The sequence below is a fragment of the Polyodon spathula genome, chromosome 2 (genome assembly GCF_017654505.1).
Source record: "Polyodon spathula isolate WHYD16114869_AA chromosome 2, ASM1765450v1, whole genome shotgun sequence".
In the NCBI taxonomy this organism is placed as follows: Eukaryota; Metazoa; Chordata; class Actinopteri; order Acipenseriformes; family Polyodontidae; genus Polyodon; species Polyodon spathula.
Window position 1 is genome coordinate 56,910,282 of NC_054535.1, and position 22,836 is coordinate 56,933,117.

A 22,836-nucleotide genomic window follows, 5' to 3' on the forward strand; every position below is an offset into this window, starting at 1 on the left:
CCCCCACCCACACTCACGCCACAGTTCTAACTTGGAGCTCTCAGCTGTCAGTCTCACGCCTAGTAATGCAACACAGACTATTCAAATATCACTGTTAAAATATATTGTCTTTAACCCATAATATGTATATCACAGGAGAGCAGAAGTGAGTAAACTCTATATCACTTATATAAGAAGTGGGTAATGCTATATTGTCAAATTAAAAGTGGCTAAATGGCATTTATCTGCGTTAAATCACCCATGCTGCATAACCCAAATAATACCTTTTAAATCATAACAATTAATAGACAATACAAAATAATATAAAATAAAATACACACAAGGTACATCGTCACAGTGCAATGTTAGTATATGACTTTAATGGCAATAGTTTATTATACATGTGTAATCATGAATTAATAAACACATGGTATCCCATTGGTTTTCAAATGTAATAAACTGTGATAACTTTTTTCTTTTTAGACCTCTGTCTTTACGCCAATATTTGGGTCTGTGACCAATGTAAGGATAAACACTAAAATGACGACACAAGAGGTTATAGCTCAACTTCTTCAAAAATTTAAGGTAACATATATTCATAATGATATATAATTAAAAAATATTTAAAAAAGGAAAATAAATAACAACTGGGTGCTGTTGTTTGTTAATTTTTCCTCCAGTTTGATTAATATACAGTACCTCCTTAGAAAACATATTCACTATCAGTCAATCATTTCAGAGATACATGTTTACAGAACCTTAACCCTCACTTTTCTTATAGGCTGCTTTTAAAATTAGTGTAAATTATTAAAGCTTTTTATTTATTTGTATCCTTTCAACAGGTGGAAAATGATCACCATGAATTTGCTCTTTATTGCATTCATGCAAGTGGGGGTAAGTGATATATAGTATATATAGTATAGTGTATATGTTAGGACTGGGGTTAATTGACATTTTTAGAACCCCAAAATCTTTTTGTGTTCGACTTGGGGTTCCCAATCAAGTACAAAATGTAACCATTACCGTATGGGTGTTTGCTAAAGACCACAAAACTGAATAAATGATATCAAAGCTGCATGCAGTGCCCGTGACGCAGTCATGCCCGCCCCCGAAGGCATATAAGGACTGCCTGCACAGATCACAGCATCGTTTTTCCTTTCAGAGGACTAAAACCTGATGGGAAGAGCCATAGACAGATGAGTACTTGTTACTTTTATCTGTGCTCCTGCTCAGAATGCTTTCAGTTGACTGGTTACCATCCCAGTACCGCTCTGGTTCAAAACTCAGTAGCGAACCATACTGACAGTGCCATATCATACCGACCCGGCACCGTCCCAGTTCCGACTTACTACCAACCTGTGTTAACATCCCCAGTCTTGTACCAAGCAGGCCTTGCTGACAGCCCAGATGCTGTCTTTAAGACATGAGGCAGCGACTGCACATTCTTACTGTACATTGCTTGCTGTTTGCATAATGCCTCGGTTTTATCCCTGTGACGCATGGCAGGCCAGCCTGCCTGTGCAGCAGATGCTCTTCCTGCCTGGCTATTTCCTGGTCTATGGACACCCTATATGGGGTGCACAATGTGGAGCTGGGCCTGGCCCAGTTCCACCAGTGGCTTCTATTGCTGCGTTGGTACAGGCACCTAATTTAACACTCCTGTCCGAGGACGTTATATGCCCCAACAAGCGGTGATCCTTACACGTGCCTATTCAGCCGGTACATTTGCCGCACGGCTGGGCAACTTTAACAACATTCTGGTAGCCTGCCAGTCACATTTGCTGCGCTCCCTCTCTGACAACCACAGCCATCACTACTACAGCTGGATGAGCTGCGTCTGGTTAACCAAAACATGCACCATCTGTCTAAACTGAGCGAGCATGGCTGCGTTTGTAGCCACGCACAGGCAGCTTTGGCTTTCCCAGGCACATTTGAGCCATCTGGGTCTGTCCAATAGGGTTATTGACACCTTAAAAAAATGCCAGAGCCATCCATACGTTCCCAGTATGGATACAAGTGGAGCGTCTTAGACGTGATGTCTGCCTCATGGGTTCGACCCCACAACTTGTTCCATGGCATTTCTACTGCAATTTTTACAGGACCTGTTGATGAGGGGATATCCCCCTCTACAATAAAGATCTATCTGGCAGCCATTCAGCTTACTATGAAAAAATTCACTCAGTCTCCCCCGAACTCATTTCTTAAAAGGAGAATATTGTTTCTTACGGGAGGCTTAACATGGTGCTTGATGCATTCATAAAGCCTCCATCTGAGCCTTTGCATTCAGGTGAGTTGAAATTTGTATTGCTCAAAGTGGCTTTCTTACTCACAGTCACCACCACAAAGGGGTGCGCAGATTCAGGCAATTTCTATTTCGAAAGCCTGTTTAATTTTTGCAGAAGCTAGGACAATGGTTACACTTCATACTAATCCTGCTTTTTCGGCATTTCATGTCAACCAGTCTGTGGAATTGGAGGCTTTCCATCCACCTCCTTTCCAGTATTAAGTTGACAGGACAAACTTGGAGGCAGTCCAAACAGTTTGTCTGTTATGGGGCGAAGTCCCATGGTCAAGCCCTGTTAAACAAAGGCTGTCCAAGTGGATAACAGACACAGTCAGGACTGTCTATGAGTTGGCCAACTTGCCCCCTCCAGAAAAGCTCACTCTCCATTCCACCAGGGGCATGGCAACTTTGTGGGCTTTAATCCAGGGTGCATCTGTCACAGACATTTGCAATGCAGCAATGGGCTATGCCCCATAGATTTACAAGGTTCTGCAGACTGAATGTCATGGATCCGTTATGATAATAGCCTAACTTTATCTTGCAAATGACCCCATCGCAATGCAGACACTTTACCCAAAGCCGATCTGAAGAAGATCCGACACCAGATCAGAACATCCCTTCATGTCAAAGTGAGACTACTTTGAATTACAGATCTTAATTTGAATTATTCTCGAAATAGCCCCAAATGTGTAAAACTATTTCGAAATTTAAAAAAAGTTAATGTGGTAGTGTGAGAGGACAGAAGAAAAGCCCTTCACATAATTAGAGGGGGCAAGGCATGTAAATTAAATGTAATTTAAATGTGTTGTGTTTGTTTGGCATGGGTGAATGTGTTGTAAATGCTGTATTGTTTTGGTTTTAGAACAGGTGTTGTTGTGTTATGATTTAAAATGTATTTTGTGTTTATTTAAAAATACAATGTTCTTTTATTTGTTGTTGTTTGGCAGCCTGGATGGGGTTGAAAGTCCCATCCGTGTGAACTTGTGTAGAATGTGACCATCTCTGAATTGAATAATTTTGTGCTAATTCGAGATGGTCACAGGTATAAAAACCTGCAGCTCTTCTGTGTTCGGGGTGGGTGTTTGGAAGGAGGAAAATGAGTGAGAGAGCAAGCGGAAATGAAGTAAAAATAAAAGAAAACAGTTGCTACTCGTGCTGGGCAGACCAGCACAGTATTTGTTTGGGTATTTGTGTTCAAAATTAGTTTTTGTTTAAATATTTTATTTCGCTCTGTGAGCAGTGTTTTCACCCCTAGTACCTGCCTGTGTGTCTCTGTCAGCTGTCTGGTCTGGGGACGTCATCACTCAGCTATCCTGTCACACATGGTGTCCAGCGTGGGATATAGTTCTTCCACAGACCCAGGCCATTTTTGAAAAATTGTTTTTCTGTTGAGGATGGAGGAAGGTTCATGGTGCCTGGACTTCACAGAGGTGAGGCACTACAGAAGAGGTCCTGTTCAGATCGGAAAGGGACACCTCTCCAGAGAGGAATGGAAAGGTATCAGGGCTGGCCAAGGGAACCCAGCACCCCCTATGGCTGAGAACGGAGGGGAGACACTTACTGGGAAACAGCAACCTGGATATCCTCCTGGATTTTATACAGCTGATGCCAGAAATCCAGCACAAAGGGATCAGCAGAGGGCATCCTTGGCTGATGGAGGCCTTGGAGGCATTGACCCAGGTATGCCCCACAATGTCCCACAATTCTCCTTCTGCATGTGCTATGGGCATAAGGAGGATAGCTGCCCAAAAGCCGACTGGGACACAGATACACACATGGATATGGAGTGGGAGGAGCCCGAGCATCCAGTACCCAAGAGGGGGGAGGCCGAGCATCCACAGCCCAAGAGGGGAGAGCTGGAACATCCACAGCCCAAGAGAAGGGAGGAAGAGTGTCCACATCCCAAGAAGCGGAAGCCCACATGTCAGAGCCCAAGAAAGGGAAGCCAAGTCTCCAGTGACCAAGGGAGAGCTACACCAATCTCTAGTGACCGAGGGAGTGCCACACCAGTCTCCAGTGAGAGGGAGAGCTGCACCACTCTCCAGAGACAGAGGGATACTACCTGATGCTCCTGGCCTCCACTGCATGAGGGAGACTACCTGCTGCTCCTGCCTCCACTGCCTGCAGAGAAGAGGGGGAGGTGGGAAGACCACCTCCAGCCATAGCAGAGGGAGAGTGCCTACTGGTTCCGCCTCCACCACCCACAGCAGACCTGCTGTGCTCATCTCCACCAGCAGAGGGACCATGCCTGCTGGTCCCCCCACTGCAGCCAGAAGGGGAGGAGCCCATGCCACCTTCGCAGACAGGGGGAGGAGCCCCTGCCGCTTTCGCAAAGGACAAGGAGCCCTGTACATGTATTTATTTATTTATTTTAGAACTGGGTTCTCCTCTGCCCCTGTACAGTTTATTGTTTGTGTTTGTGTTATTATTTATTTATTTGTAAATATGTATGACGGTGTAGCTGTGTGTTTTTTTTTTTTTTTTGTTGTTGTTTCTGGCAGAGGCAAGATTAGGCAACTCGTCCTCTGCCAGTGTGGAAATAAAAAAAAAAAAAACTTGCATATTGTGGCTAATGAGATAATTGATAGTTAACTCGTCTGCCATAGTAAACAAAAGCCTGCAGCTCTCAGCACTCTGGGTGGGTTTTCAGAGGAGGAACAAGAGCGAGAGTGGAGAAAAAAACAAAAGTAAAAACAAAAAACAAAAAACAAAACATTTTTATTTATATTTTTGTTGTTTAAATAAATGTACTGTGTTTGGTTTCTTCCTGCATTCTGGACTGATGTCACCACAAAGCTATCCGTGTCACACCCTCCAGTTTGTTTATTGTTTCTGCATTGTGATGGGGTCATTTGCAAGACAACTCCAAGCCGAAGACGAAAAGATTTCAGGGCTCTAAAAATGTCAATTAACCCCAATTCATCCATAACTTGAAAAACAATGTAGAACTTACAGTAAACGAAAACCAAGTAAAGCAGACAAGCATTTACTCTTGTGACATTACATTGATGAAGGTTTAAATGAACATACAGTATAAGACTAGGCTTTCTGATCCACTTTAGATATAACATACATATAAAGTATTACACAATTAATGTATTATATAAATGTCATTAAAAAGTAAAGAAATATATATAAACAAAAATTATCCCACAGAAAAAAGGAAACTAAAAGAATCGGATTTTCCCTTGTGGGAAAGACTTCTACAGGGACCTTCAGGAACTATTACACAAATATTTTTAATGGACAGGGATGAGCAAGAAGTAAGCAATGATGTAAGTATGATATTTTGTATTATTTGATTTATTTGCGTTGTTATCCTTTTGCCAACATAACAGTTGTTCAATACCGTAATTTGTTTTTAGTAAACCACATCACAGAGCTTACATTTTTCAGATTTGTAAGCATAAATTATTGAGTTGAAGCAATGACTGAGCAAACAGATTTAGAAGCAATGAGAAGTCATATTATGGGAAAAATGGAAACTCCTGCTGATAATAGCTGATAATTTCCAGGGGCTTCGATTAAATGTGTCACATAACACATAAAATAATGTGGTAGATCCCTCATGTTTACCTTTACTAATCCTGTCTATACTGTGAATAAAGTTTGTCTAGGGATCTAAACAGTCCATAACACAATGCACAGTGAAAAATATTCCCCATAACAACCAATGAGCTGTTCAATGAGCTTTACATTACTTGCATTATTTTTTCAGCACCTTCTGTTAATTGTACGCTGTACTAAAATTTTTTTATGTACCATACTTTTTGTTTCAATAATCCTTTTGTTTCTTTTGTAATGCATTAATGGAAATAATATTACATATCTGACACACCCTTCCTCTCAATGGATGAAATTATAGTAATAGTAAGAATTTCACCCATATTAGGGGTCTACTGAAATTTTGGTGAATTTACATATTTTCCTCAGGTAGGTTATGGAATAAAATTAGGATTTTCACAGACATTCCTTACAAAAGTGGAGTACTGTCAATTGTTAAAGGCAAGCATGCAACATCCCCAAGCAGTTGCTGCCGACATTCTCTGTCTGGTGTAGACTTGTGGAAATCAATTAGAAACAGTCTCAAAACGTGGTTACCCTCAAGGGTATCTGGCATTCTTTAATCAAGAACATATATAGAAAGGCTATAAAAAGTAAACAGTAGGTAGTTTGAAGTGAGGTGGCTGTGCTAGATTGTACCTGTAGTACTGATTTAACAGCCCACACAGGATTCCTTTTTTTTGTCTGTTCTGACTTTCCAGTTTGTTTTCTGAAAGCTGTTGTTTGTTTTACTTTCTGTTTAGCAGCCTTTGCAGTAGCCTTCCGTTTAATGTGTGATTCTGAATGTAAATAGCAATCGATCGTATTTTCTCTAGTCACACTACAAGAGGTGCAAAACCTTCATCTGCTTGTAAAGTTTCTTTGGGAAATTTCTTGACACAATCCTCAGTCGAAATATACTTTGCATTTTTTGCTTTGTCGTCCATTTTTGGTATTTTACCTCCAATGCTGAAAACTAGATTTTACCAACTTAAATCAAAATAACAATGACTTTGTCCCACCTCCTACTGTACAGTACAGGTCACAGAAAAGCCAGTACAGACACAGTGATAGGCTGATTAAAACATTGTTGTCATGTGAACAGCAAACAAGAAAGTTAACCGAGTTACAGTATATTTTTTAATGGTATTTGTCTAATGATTTTTTTACTTTTCTTTCTTTGATTTCCTCTTTCTATGTCAGTTCAAGCGCACTCAGTTGCTACTTAGGACTACTTTGCTTTTTATGGTGTGTTCAATTCCTAAAGTTCCTGATTGCGCCACTAAATAAACCTGGTGTCTATTTGGGACCCCACTGTACTGTCATCAGAATCGCTTTGGTGAATATATTAATGATACCACGCCCCGAAATTTATGCTGATCAGTGGCGATGGGGCACGCACTCTATAACAGTGTAAGACGTGTCTTCAGAATACCATTTCAGCGCAGTGTTATTTTTATTATGTCTTTGCTCCATATATGCGCCACAGACTCTGGGGCAAGCACATACAGAGCATGCACTTGCATTCACGCTGTGATCAGAAAACAACCCTATGAGTCTGTTTAATTGATAATGTAAAAAAAAGGCAGCTCCTTATTTTTTATTCAAACTGAGCACAAAAAGCGAGTTCAGCTCAATTGCTTTTCCTGGATTTAAAATCTTTATGAATTGTTGCAAAAATGTTTTGCAAACAATAGTTTCCTCTTCATTATGATTTAATTAAATCAATTTAACTTAATTCACTGTTTGCGTTCAGTTTGAAATAAAAATAAGGAGCTGGGGTTTTTTTTAGGTTATCAATGAAACAGAATCATAGTTTCAATCAAGTTACAGGAGACAAAACTAAAGTGAACTCGTTTCACAGTCAACACCTTTCCAAGAGTTTAATTGAATGGAGTGGGCTCAAAAAAAGGGACGTCACGTGATCAAAACTAAAAAATGAAAATGAAGAGTCCTGGGCATGGAATATCACTTATGCCAAACATTCTTATTCAGATGAATGAATCTTTTTATAAAATTGGAGTGTTATATGTTTGAATGATGTATTGCAGGTCTAAAAATTATATTATATTTACATATCTTACATCTTGTCGTGAGCAGGTACTGTAATATCTTTCAAAATAAATACAGGACATTTGTCATCTACAAAGCTCTCAAAATTATTTCTTGCACGCAGAAGTGAAAAACTTTTTTTTTTTTCTGGACATTCAGTTCTTCAAGGGAGTCTTTTTATGTGGTGTTTTTTGGTGAAATCAAGGCAGTTATCATATTTTGCTTCATAATAACTGAATACATTTTATTTAAAGTGCATAATACATACAGTATAAACAGTACAATAAAAATTAAACAGAAACTGCAAGGCTCTGCAATGTTCTCCCTTGTTCTTGTGTATTTTGCTGTGATCAAGCGATAAAAACTGTTGTACTGCACAGTATAAGTGCAAGATTCCATTATAATGTTTGAGGGTATTAAAAAATGTTTAAAACAATGCTTGTATTTAAAATGTCTCTCTTCCAAAAATTTCATGTTTTACAGTATGTGTCTTGCAACTCGCGGCCATATGAAAATTTTAGTATGCGGCTTGTAAGGTCAGGAATTTTGGCCACCCCTGTAATGTAATATATGCCTAGATAAAGAAAAGAAAACAGACTACTTAATATTAAAAGTATTATTTATTAGACATTACAAAATATGAAAAAAAATTAAGAGCAAAACTTCAACACTTGTACCAAACATTACATGATTGTATATATCAAACATACCATCCTTTTTATTGTGTAGATTTGAGCAGCAGTTTTAGTGAGGAGAAATCAAATAATCCAGTAATTGTCGTTGTTTCTAGAATTTGGAAGAAAAATAAGTGTGATGTCCTCCCTCAGCGACGATTCGATAGTTATGTAGTTAACTTTTAGGTGATCACAAAAAAATATATTTTTCAATCCAAGGCTGTTACATCATTAATTAGCATTAGTAGGGATTTTTAGTAATGGAAATTTTTTGCTTGAATGCTGGGATTTAAGTAGCTTACAAGTAGCATTTCAGCATTCCAAAATAGTGTCTTTTGTAACTTCGGGGATCACAACAGGACACACAGTGGTGATTCGTCTTAATGGTTTGTATGTCTAACCAAAAGCAGTTTCTGAACAAGCCAATCACACAAGTAAAACTTAACTTCCAATGAATAACAGCAGTGTAGTTTACATGCCACTATAATTGGTCCATTTGAAGTGTGGGGATTGTTTTATGACTCACTTTTGGTTCACGTCACAATTTACATGTTTTAATGATCAGCTGGCTTTGTATCTTAATAGTTTCTTTCCCCGCCCCCTCCCTGGAAGACAAATGTTTGTTTAGGAGTTACAATTTTTAAAAGGATATAACTCTGTTACAGTCTCTTGAAGAAATTTCCGCTCTTTACATGCTAAATATGTAATAGTGCTTTTTTGATTAAAGACATGTTCATGGCCCTAGCGAATTACATGATGGTGGTTTCTGCATTTTTAAGACTATGTCAGCACAGACTTGCACATTTTATGTTCAGGATAGTTGAGATGTGTGTTGTTTACTTGATGGCTCCGATCTACCACAGCAGGTCATCTTAAGCTACCATCTGCTATGATAAGAATCTTCATCACCTCTATTTTATCAATAATAGTTTTAAATAGTGTCTTTTGTGAGAGCTTTGAAGTAGAGACAGAGACCCCATTCACACTTGCGATATAAGACTGCCCAGGGCCGCCTCAGGACCGCTTTTTCTCATATGTGAACACTCCGAAAAAGAAAAGGCAGCCCAGGTCTTACATATGCATGAATGCAAAGCAGACTAGGAGTGGCCTTTTGTATCACATGACCAATGTGGTTGCATAGCTTAGTAGACACTCCCATACTCCCATGCACTCGAAAGGTAAATAGAAGCTGAATACTCTGCTAGCCAAGACGGCAGTGGATCAATATTAAATGTTACTTATTTCTATGTCATACAACTTTAATTAGAAAAAATAAGAAATTCATTTAAAAAATCTAGAGGGTTAACGTTCAGGTTGACTTTTTCTTCCTGTCATTTAGTAACTAAGCGATAAATATAAAAACTGCAGGATTGCGGATCTCAATAATGATCAATAATGTTGGGTGACTTTGCTAATGTGATTGTGGGTGGGGGGTAAGCTTGGACCGTCATCCCGTTACACACCATAACATTAAGTCAAAATGGTCAATAATATGTTTTTTATTTATATATACCATACAATTGCTACTGTGCTGCATTATAAAAATATATATATATTCATAATAAGAAACTTCTGCTACAAATCATTGATTACTGTATATTCTGGTAGCTCTTCCATTCTGAATGCAGGCTATCATTCCATAAAAAATAAATAAATAAAAAACAAGCAATTTGTCATATTTTAGGCCAGCTTTTCAGTCACAAAGGCGGCTTAAGCCACTAATATGAATGGGGTTGCTGACCAAAATCTGAGGTGGCCCTGGGCCAGCCCAGTAGTGTGAAAGCGTTACATGTCCTTCGGTTGCCTCCAAACAGAGAATCCAGGCTGATAATAAACATTCTTCTTGGACAGAATATCTCCTTCTATAGAAGTCTCCTTAGAAAGATTTTTTTAATTCAAATATATTACTCATTGTTTTTTTTTTTTTCCTACTACAGTTTCAAATGCGTAATCAGTATCTTTGTTTGGTGAATGTCTGCTGTCCGTGAACATTTCTTTTTCTCTTCAGGTGGCTCAGTATCTTCAATTGGAAATGCCCCTTTTGAAAATCATTCTTGATAAGTTAAAGGACGAAGAAAACCGGGAGATTCAAAGGATTGTTACAAAGTAAGTTTAAAATGTTAAGTTACCGGTATGTAAATATAAGCTAATTTAGTTCAAATCGTCCAATGACAAGACACACAAAGATGGGTATGTAAAGCTGCTTATACCCTATTTACGAGATCATCACAATTTGAGAACGTGACTGTAAACGGGAATTATGTGGTTTAAATACATATTATTTAGGTTGTGTGGATAGCTTATAGAATAATATCAGTAACGCTACATACCAGTCTTCATCTTTTTTTTTTAACTGGAGCAGGAAAATGCCAAGCCTTAAAAACATACTCAACATAAATATGACACAGGAGCTCAAATGGAAGTCTGATAATAGATATGCACATGCACGGCATATCTATTGACAGTTTATTAAGATGTAGCTAAACTTCAGCAAATTATGAATTGCATATTAATTAAATACTTACTTATGACAGTCAAAATAGAGTTACCTAAAAAATTATTTATTTAATTATTGGTAATTATTATTTCACAGTATGTTTTTTTTTTGTTTTTTTTTTTTTTTTTTTTACAGGTACAAACAGCACAAGAGAAACATCACACAACAAATCTGTTCAAAAAATATGCCAAAGACTGAAACAACTGTATAAAAGAAAGAGATCATCTCAACTTACAAAATAGCTGTTATTACAAAAAAGAATATGATCACAATATGGTCAACACACTCTAAAACAAAAAGGATTGCTGATTCAGTAATTCACCTTTTTCAGTGTTTCAAAAATGCTACCTGAAAGGCACAAAAAATATATCTTGTACACTGGCGGAGGGTTCTATATTACCAAGAAACTCAACTCTGCCTTTACTTCCATTACACAGCATTCAGGGGATCATGGGATATAAAGCAAGCTGCAGGGCTATTTTCTAATGAGTCTACTGAGGGCGCAGTGTTTAATGAACCTGGTGAATGATAACGTAATTGATAAGAAAAATGTCCTTCATCCATGCATGCTCAGTCAAGATCACAGGTTTTCTAGTGTTGTCTAAAAATGTTTGGATGTATTTACACCAGTAGTATGGTAATAAGCAGTATTGTTGCTGTACTAATGCAAACGTAGTTTAAATTTTTAATATATCTGTCATGAAATATATAAAATAATTAAGTAATTAGCTTGATTGATTCCATTGCAAAACGGAAATCCGTTAATAAGGGTCTTTGTTTTATTCATGTATTTTTTTATATATATTCACGGAGAAGTTATAGTAGTAAATTATATAAATACAATGTGATAAATAAAAAACAAAAAATATATATATATATATAAAATGCAAAACTGATGCCTAATACCGCCTTAAATCCAATGAATCCGTGTTTTATAATTGCATCTGTTGTGGAAAGCTCAAGTCTCTGCTTTCTATGCATGCACCTTTTCTGGTACTGCATTTAGAAAAGTGCATTTTTTTAATCATCATTAATACAGGTTATGCTTTTAGTCAAGACACCCTAGACAGCTCAATCCATCACCACTCAATTGACTCTCAATAGAAAAATAAAAGACACGCTGGGCAGCTCAATCCATCACCACTCCATTGACTCTCAATAGAAAAACACCCTGGGCAAATCCATCACCACTCCATTTTCTCTCAATAGACAGCTCAATCCATCACCACTCAAATTGAAAAACACCCTGGGCAGCTCAATCCATCACCACTCAATTGACTCTCAATAGAAAAATAAAAGACACGCTGGGCAGCTCAATCCATCACCACTCCATTGACTCTCAATAGAAAAACAAAAGACACACTGTGTAGCTCAATCCATCACCACTCCATTGACTCTCAATAAAAACACCCTGGGCAGCTCAATCCATCACCACTCCATTTTCTCTCAATAGAAAAGCACCCTGGGCAGCTCAATCCATCACCACTCCATTGACTCTCAATAGAAAAACACTCAATCCATCACCACTCCATTGACTCTCAATTGAAAAACACCCTGGGCAGCTCAATCCATCACCACTCCATTTTCTCTCAATAGAAAAGCACCCTGGGCAGCTCAATCCATCACCACTCCATTGTCTCTCAATTGAAAAACACCCTGGGCAGCTCAATCCATCACCACTCCATTTTCTCTCAATAGAAAAGCACCCTGGGCAGCTCAATCCATCACCACTCCATTGACTCTCAATAGAAAAACAAAAGACACCCTGTGCAGCTCAATCCATCACCACTCCATTGACTCTCAACAGAAAAACACCCTGGGCAGCTCAATCCATCACCACTCAATTGACTCTCAATAAAAAGGCAAAAAGTATTTTTTATATCTTTTAACATCAGCAAAATCATCTCAAAGCAGCTCGTGTATCCCATAACCCTTTGTGTGCAGCATGGTGGAAGTTCCCATGGCGGACTTGAGTATCTTGGTAATATTATATATGTTTGCTACTTCTAAAGACCTTGGCAAAAGGTCAACTGGAAGGTATTCCCAGTATTTCAGAATTTCTCAGAATGAAGAAAAAAAAGACTTGCAATATTTGTTCATCTGCAATTTACTTTCACATCACTACTACAAGTTTATCATATCATCTTAGTTGCAAATATTTTCAAACTGTCAAATGTAAGTAAATTATATATTATGAAATATTTGGAGTAAATAGCATTATGTTAATACTTTGTATTACTTGTAATTGTCAACTAGCAAACAGGTGTGATTAGTCAATCATAGATTAATTGATCAATAGAAAATGTAAAGATTAAAACAAATTTTAACCCTTTCCAGCCCGATGTCGGACCCTGTCCAACATCATCAGAAAGACGTAAAGCACAAGTCTCTAGTCGTTTTTTCTCCAGAAAAAGCTGAGAAAACCTTTCAATGGCCAAATGAGACCAAAAAATAGGCTGTATCTCATTGCCCCATGCATTACAGAGATAACACGGACATAACAAAAGAAATTGCTGCTTCTGCATCCAGCTCTCAATGAATATCACGGATATTTACAGAGCTTTTATTTGATGTTATAGTAATAAAATAATGACTTGGATCGCATTATTGAGGAGTTTGGTGATAGAGAGGATTTATCAGTATGCATGTCTATAAAGAGATATATGAAAAATACAATGAACAAGGGGTGAAACTTGACTGGAGATACAGTACTAAGTGTCCTTTTGCGATTCAGTACCCTTTAAACCTGTTTTACTCTGAAAAAAATTAAAACAGCGTGTGTAAAATAAACATCTTGTGTGAAAATAAATTGGACCTGATGCGTCTGACAAGCGCTGAATAAATGGACTGCAAAGGGTGAACCACTTTTAGATCTTTATTTTTTTATTATTGTAAACCAACAAGGTGTTGACTCGACCTGTTTTGGGTATTATTTTGTGCAGTTTTTTGAGCATGCTGATATTTTGTCTAAATCTTTTTTTTTTTTGTTTGTTTGTTTTGGTAAATACTGTTCTTAACTATAATTTGGCACTAAACTTACTAAATCTGGACAAAATATTACAGTTTTTTGTCTTTTGTATTTTGGTGAAAAAAAGAAATGGCTATTTAGAATGTATTTTGAATTGTAGTTATAAAGTACTGTATAGAGGGCCTGGTCGAAGTATTTATGTCAAAATGCAGTTTGCACCATTTTTTGTTCAAATTAAAATGGAACTGTAACTCGGGTGATAATAGGACTCCAATGGTGTTTATTACTAGTTTTGCAACATAAACATGTTTATTTCCTTTTACAAAAGATTGCATTTGGGTTGAAAATCCTTGATAAATCCAGTCCACTGTGGCTTCCAAAAACATAATACTGTGCAGGCAGTTTCTATACATCCAGTGATAAATTAAAATATGCCTTTTAAATGGGTGGATCATATTGTGACAGTAACCAACTCCCACCAGAAGTCAGCAAAAGATTCTGACTCCTGAACCGATCAAAAAAAACATTCATGTCCAAGACCGACCCAGAAATTTATAGGCTGATATATACACTGAACAAAAATATAAACACAACATGCAATAATTTCAAAGATTTTACTGAGTTATAGTTCGTATAAGGAAATCAGTCAATTGAAATAATTTCATTAGGCCCTAATCTATGGATTTCACAGGACTGGGAATACAGATATGCATCTGTTGGTCACATATATCTTAAAAAAAAGGTAGGGGCTTGGATGAGAATACTAGTCAGTATCTGGTGTGACCACCATTTCCCTCATGCAGCGTGACACATCTCCTTCGCATAGAGTTGATCAGGCTGTTGATTGTGGCCTGTGGAATGTTGTCCCACTCCTTTTCAATGGCTGCGCAAAGTTGTTGGATATTGGCGGTAACTGGAACATGCTGTCGTACACGTCGATGACAGAGCACCCCAAAAATGCTCAATGGGTGACATGTCTGGTGAGTGTGCAGGCCATGGAAGAACTGGGACATTTTCAGCTTCCAGGAATTGTGTACAGATCCTTGCGACATGGGGCCGTGCATTATCAGGCTGAAACATGAGGTGATGGTGGCAGATGAATGGCACAACAATGGACCTCAGGATCTCGTCACGGTATCTCTGTGCATTCAAAGTGCCATTGATAAAATGCAGTTGTGTTCGATGTCCATAGCTTATGCCTGCCCATACCATAACTACACCTGAGCAGTCTATCCTTCAGCAAACCGCTCGCCCACATGACGCCATACACGCTGTCTGCTACCTGTCCGGTACAGTTGAGACCGGGATTCATCCCTGAAGAGCACACTTCTCCAGCGTGCTACTGGCCATCAAAGGTGAGCATTTGCCCACTGAAGTCGGTTACGACGCTGAACTGCAGTCAGGTCAAGATTCTAGTGAGGATGACGAGCACGCAGATGAGCTTCCCTGAGATGGTTTCTGACAGTTTGTGCAGAAATTGTTCAGTTGTGCAAACCCACAGTTTCATCAGCTGTCCGAGTGGCTGGTCTCAGACAACCGCAGGTGAAGAAACCAGACGTAGAGGTCCTGGGCTGGCGTGGTTACACGTGGTCTGCGGTTCTGAGGCCAGTTAGACGTACTGCTAAATTCTCTAAAACAACGTTGGAGGTGGCTTATGGTAGAGAAATGAACATTCAATTCTCTGGCAACAGCTCTGGTGGACATTCCTGCAGTCAGCATGCTAATTGCACACTCCCTCAAAATTTGAGATATCTGTGGCATTGTGTAGTGTGACAAAACTGCACATTTTAGAGGTGCACCTGTGTAATGATCATGCTGCTTAGTCAGCTTCTTGATATGCCACACCTGTCTGGTGGATGGATTATCTGGCAAAGAAGAAATGCTCACTAACAGGGATGTAAACAAATTTGTGCACAAAATTTGAGAGAAATAACCTTTTTGTGCGTATGGAAAATTTCTGGGATCTTTTATTTCAGCTCATGAAACATGGGACCAACACTTTACATGTTGCGTTTATATTTTTGTTCAGTGTATAATAGATGGGCTTCAGTGATTTACTGGAAGATAATTCCATCTAGGGTTTATGTGACATCATAAACTACTATTTGACGTATACGGACGCCCAGCCGGGCCTTATTGCATACACATTATATATATATATATATATATATATACATATATATATATATATATATATATATATATATATATAAATAGTCAGTGACACGGTCATTCATAGTGCTGACCATTATATACCCCAAGACCCACACTTTAAATGGATTTTTAAGCGCTTGCGCGCTAATTTAATACACAATAACAAAAATTAAATAAATGAAAATAAACACCTAGCTCATATGAGCACTGACTAAACATACGTTGCAGGTTCCTGACTAGCTCGCAGGACGGTTACATCGTTTACCTGCAACATAAAAATAGCCACACAGCTTAAACACAAAACTTAGTAGACAAAATGAAGTAGACTGGCTGCTGACTATATACCTGCCAGTTGGCTCTAATTTACAATAATTGCCAACTGGCAATAACAATTAACCAACAGTAAACAAAAACGTGCATATGCACATGTTTTTGGCAGGGAGGATATTAAACCCCTCCCTGCCGTGTTATATATATATATATATATATATATATATACACACACACACACACACACACACACACACACACACACACAATATCTTTCATATGGTTTGCACAACTGAACCACAACAACATCCTATCTCATGCTGATAATGATTCTGCATCACCATGCTGTAAAGTGTTTCAGCCTATCAGAGAGCTGCATTTCTGCTCTTTCCTGCACCTACAATATCACATTAGAAAACTGCAATTAAATTGCATCACTGTTTCCCTTTCTAAAAATTAATAAAACACAGCACACCGGCACTAGGGGAAAAACTAGCTCACAAATTGGTTATGCTGGCTTCATTCCTAATCATTACTCTCACAATCAATAAAACTAATGTAATCATTACTCATCCCCTAAGCATGGCGTATAAACATTTTTATCTTACAAGTTGTGACAAAACAGGCAGTTAAAATATAAAACAAAAATAAAACATCAATAATAATAATAACAACAACACAACTTGGATTTGGTGTCTGTTCAAACTTAAACCTAACCCATCAACCTACCCTCTATCCCTACCTATAAACCCAATCCTAAACCAAACCTCTACCCAAACTTCGAAACCTAACATCAAGCAATAACCCTAAACCTAACCCTAAACCTAAACTCTACGCCTAAACCTAACACTAAACATAACCTCTACTCCTAACCTCTACCCCTAACCCTAAACCTAAACTCTATGCCTAAACCTAATATTAAACATAACCTCTACCCCTAACCCTAAACCTAAACTCTATGCCTAAACCTAACACTAAACATAACCTCTGCCTCTAACCCTAAACCTAACCCATGAAACTAACTGTCACTATTAAACTAGCTATGTAATTATTATTTCAGCACTGTTTGTTTTGTACCCTCAAGTGGCCTGTACAGTCACCACCCTGAACAGTAATGGTTTCACCTATATTTTATAGATAAATTTCTGTATTTTTCTCACTTTATTGTTCTTAAAATGACCTATTAAAGCTTAACGAGCAAACGCTTGGTTACACCGTAACCAAAAAACATTTTACAGTCCCAAGTGTTCATCTGTTACATTATCAAAGTTGGACAAAACTTTTAAAGAAAAAGGATAAAAAATAAATAAATAAATCCACCCTAAATGCCATGATCTTTCATTCCCAGCAAATCTGTATACTGCAGAACTCTAGACATTACGGGATCATTTATTTAATAGTCAGTATGGGCAAAAGAGGTCGCCCTACAGTCAGGAAAAATGTAGCTCTCTGAGATGAGAAATGTAAAGCTCACAACAGACTTGCACACTCTGTATGTGTGTGTGTGTGTGTGTGTGTGTGTGTGTGTGTGTGTGTGTGTGTGTGTGTGTGTGTGTATATATATATATATATATATATATATATATATATATATATATATATAAATATATATATATATATATACAAAATTATCAGTTTCTCTGGTTTTACTATTTATAGGTATGTGTTTGGGTAAAATGAACATTTTTGTTTTATTCTATAAACTACTGACAACATTTCTCCCAAATTCCAAATAAAAATATTGTCATTTAGAGCATTTATTTGTAGAAAATGACAACTGGTCAAAATAACAAAAAAGATGCAGTGTTGTCAGACCTCGAATAATGCAAAGAAAATAAGTTCATATTCATTTTTAAACAACACAATACTAATGTTTTAACTTAGGAAGAGTTCAGAAATCAATATTTGGTGGAATAACCCTGATTTTCAAGCACAGCTTTCATGTGTCTTGGCATGCTCTCCACCAGTCTTTCACATTGATGTTGGGTGACTTTATGCCACTCCTGGCGCAAAAATTCAAGCAGCTCGGCTTTGTTTGATGGCTTGTGACCATCCATCTTCCTCTTGATCACATTCCAGAGGTTTTCAATGGGGTTCAGGTCTGAAGATTGGGCTGGCCATGACAGGGTCTTGATCTGGTGGTCCTCCATCCACACCTTGATTGACCTGGCTGTGTGGCATGGAGCATTGTCCTGCTGGAAAAACCAATCCTCAGAGTTGGGGAACATTGTCAGAGCAGAAGGAAAGCAATTTTTTTTCCAGGACAACCTTGTACATGGCTTGATTCATGCCAAATCTGCCCGATTCCACCCTTGCTGAAGCACCCCCAGATCATCACCAATCCTCCACCACATTTCACAGTGGGTGTGAGACACTGTGGCTTGTAGGCCTCTCCAGGTCTCCGTCTAACCATTAGATGACCAGGTGTTGGGCAAAGCTGAAAATTGGACTCATCTGGGGGTGCTTCAGCAAGGCTGGAATCGGGCAGATTTGTCTTTGTGAAAGGATGCATGAATCAAGCCAAGTACAAGGTTGTCCTGGAAGAAAACTTGCTTCCTTTTGCTCTGACAATGTTCCCCAACTCTGAGGATTGGTTTTTCCAGCAGGACAATGCTCCATGCCACACAGCCAGGTCAATCAAGGTGTGGATGGAGGACCACCAGATCAAGCCATCAAACAAAGCCAAGCTGCTTGAATCTTTGCGCCAGGAGTGGCATAAAGTCACCTAACATCAATGTGAAAGACTGGTGGAGAGTAAGCCAAGACACATGAAAGCTGTGCTTGAAAATCAGGGTTATTCCACCAAATATTTATTTCTGAACTCTTCCTAAGTTAAAACATTAGTATTGTGTTGTTTAAAAATGAATCTGAACTTATTTTCTTTGCGTTATTCGAGGTCTGACAACACTGCATCTTTTTTGTTATTTTGACCAGTTGTCATTTTCTGCAAGTAAATGCTCTAAATGACAATATTTTTATTTAGAATTTGGGAGAAATGTTGTCAGTAGTTTATAGAATAAAACAAAAATGTTCATTTTACCCAAACACATACCTATAAATAGTAAAACCAGAGAAACTGATAATTTTGTAGTGGTCTCTTAATTTTTTCCAGAGCTGTATATATATATATATATATATATATATATATATATATATATATATATAAGGTCCTTGAAAAAGTATTCGGCCCTGTCACAAAGACGGCGGGAGTGGGGGACGTCAGACCAGAAACAGCAACCAGGAAATAAACAGAGAGAGGTGATGGAGTTTGGTTGAGCTGAGCAAATGGTCTCGATCAGCATTTAACAAATAAACAGACAGTCAGAAAATAAATGGCTGTAAGACAAACAAAAACACAGGACACGGCACGGTAGCCAAAATAAACAGCCAAACACAATGGACTAACACTAAACAAAACACGGTGAGCAGATATTTTTCACTACTGTTATTATTACTACAATTATTATTATTACCTCCATCTCCAATCTCGTTCTCCACTCACCGAACACACAACCCCGAGTGAGTGAAAACATGCAGCTTTTAAGCTTTTAACTGCACGTGAATTAATAAAGTGCAATTCCCTGTGCTCACATATTATTACTTTTTACTTGCACGTGAAGTGCTGTGCAATCCTCGTGCCTAAATATAAATATACATTTTAAAGACTTGTGTTACACAGACCTGTTTATATCCCATGTACCAATGACTATACACTAACATTAACACACAACATACAACACAAAATACACACAGGGGCGGGGAACTTTGTCACATATACCCCCCTTGTGCAAAGCACACATTAAATTAATCTGTGAGGATAAATACCGCTCTCTCTGTATGGTCCAACAGGATAGTAGAGACTTTCAAAAGAAAGAATCAAAATGAAGATGAAAAAACATTCTAAGTAAGTCAGGGATGTGATTATAGAGAAGCACAAGTCTGGGGAAGGGTAGAAAACCATTTCAAAGTCATTGAACATACCTTGGAGCTCAGTACAGTCCATTGTACAGAAATGGGAAAAATACGAAACTACCACCACACTGCCTAGATCAGGCCGCCCCTCTAAATTTAGTTGCCGGACAAGAAGGGCACTTCTTAGGGAAGCTACTGTGAAGCCAACTGTGACTCTGAATGAGTTACAGAAGTCAGTGGCTGTGATGGATAATGATGTTCATGTATCAACAATCTCCAAGGCATTCCACAAAAAGGGCCTTTATGGGAGAGTGGCAAGAAAGAAGCCCTGGCTGAAAAAAAAAAACATATCCTTGCCCGCAAAGAGTTTGGAAAACATCACCTAGAAGATACTGCAGTTATGTGGCAGGATATCTTGTTTTCCTACATGGCTAAAGTGGAATTTGTTGGCCTGAACACTAAGCAGTATGTGTGGCACAAATCAAACGCTGCACACCAGCCAGGTAACACCATCCCCACAGTAAAGTATGGCGGTAGTAGCATCATGTTATGGGGATGCTTTTCAGCAGCAGGGACTAGCAATATTGTCAGGATTGATGGGAGGATGAATGGCACACAATACAGAGAAATCCTGGATAAAAACCTGCTCCCCTCTGCCAAAAAACTCAAACTGTGGAAGAAGTTTGTCTGACAACAGGAAAATGATCCAAAGCACACTGCCAGAGCAACACTGGAGTGGCTTAAAATGAAGAAAGTAGATGTCCCTGAGTGGCTCAGACAGAGTCCTGACCTTAATCCCATCGAAAATCTGTGGCAAGACCTCAAAATTGCTGTCCATCACCATTCCCCAACTAACTTGACTCAGCTTGAGCAATTTTGCAAGGAGGAATGGACAAATATTGCTCCATCACGGTGACTTATCCGAAAAGACTACTGGCTGTAATAGCTGCCAGAGATGGTTCAACCAAGTATTGACCCAGGGAGATGAATACTTAAAAAATGATGACATTTCAATTTTTTTATTTTTATTATTTTATTGTTTACTATTTTCTTTCTTTTTGGGGAGGACTCTGTGAAGAAGAACGTGTGACTTACAAATAAAAATTCCCAATGTAATGCATCAAAATCCCAGACTTTGAGACTCTTAAATGTGAAAAATGTGTGTGTGTAAATTTAATCAATTATTTATATTGTTTGTAGTGTTATTTATTCCCATTTTCAGGGATATGTAATATATTGGGAATATTTCTTTCATTTTAATGGAATTAACAATCTGATATGTATAAATTGTTAATACATTGTGTGTTTTATGATGAAATGTCTAATAACATATCTTATAGATTTGTATTTCATTCTACAGGTGGAAATTGAACCAATTGATTAGACTGTGATTTTATGTAATTAGACAAAAAGGTTCATTGACAATGAATATCAGCTGCATTTAGTAGATTCTATGAACTCAATTTTTTAAAAATATTCTGATGAAGACAATATGTTGAAACACATAAGCTTAAGTTTAGTTTTTTTTTTTTTTTAATTTTTTACCTTGTTCTTAATAAAATATGAACAACTGAGAGATACTTAGGGATATAATTTTTCATTAAGTGAGAGTTCCTGTATTTCTTCTTTTAATCGTTTTTTTTTCCTGGGAAGCACCTTGTGTGTGTTGAAATTGATCGAGGCAAAAACAAAACAATTGACAGATACAATCATCACAATACTGTATATTACCATTTCTGCTTAAATATGGATTATTTATTTCTCTAGCCCATAGAGATTATTTTTATATTAGTGCAGATAACTTTATGTTGATAATCATGTTGTTCAGTTACAGGTTATGGACACTGAACAGAGCAATAGAGTAGTATGGAAAAACAAGCAAGACAGCCAAAGATACAGTTTGCTCAGGGAATAAATGTGACACATATAGGTCAATAAAAAACATGTTATTAATTCAGTAGTACAGTACAGATCTCCACAAACCAGAACATAATGTAATCATGTTATATATATATATATATATATATATATATATATATATATATATATATATATATATATATATATATGAAATGTTTGCGTGTTATTAACATTTCCTCAAAACTGCTTCGTTTGAGGGTCAAATCCTGCTGGACATGGCAGTAGACACCCCATAACAGGTAATACCAAGGGGTATATATGAGTGGAGTTGGGGGAGGCTCAGGAATACAAATGAATCTAACGCAAGGAAAGATAAGTTACCTTACTATTTATGATTTTATGATAGGCTGGAATTGGATAATGTGATGTTTGGACAGGGCAATCCTTACTCCTGAATTGTTTTGGCTTCCCTCAAATATCATACCATTTTACAAACAGACTGTATTTCAACTCAAAGGATCTGGTTAGCTCCTTCACATAGTTATACATAGCACTGAGCTGAGATAAGATAACGACCATTTAAAACATTTTTTAAAAGTACTAAGGCGTGCTCTACTTGTATCGAATGTGTCCCGGTGTTATG

General features: G+C 37.8%; 1 protein-coding gene across 1 annotated transcript in view; it reads left to right on the forward strand.

Annotated features, from left to right (window-relative positions):
• The window catches only part of rassf6 (Ras association domain family member 6), a 50,280-nt gene extending 38,080 nt beyond the window's left edge, over nt 1-12,200 (forward strand). Inside the window, exons 7-11 of the mRNA XM_041225713.1 lie at nt 463-564; nt 822-873; nt 5,420-5,538; nt 10,541-10,638; nt 11,165-12,200. Coding sequence (XP_041081647.1) covers nt 463-564; nt 822-873; nt 5,420-5,538; nt 10,541-10,638; nt 11,165-11,240 — 447 coding nt within the window. The 3' untranslated portion in view covers nt 11,241-12,200. The remainder of the gene's footprint in view (nt 1-462; nt 565-821; nt 874-5,419; nt 5,539-10,540; nt 10,639-11,164) is intronic.
• Nucleotides 12,201-22,836: the final 10,636 nt, after the last annotated feature.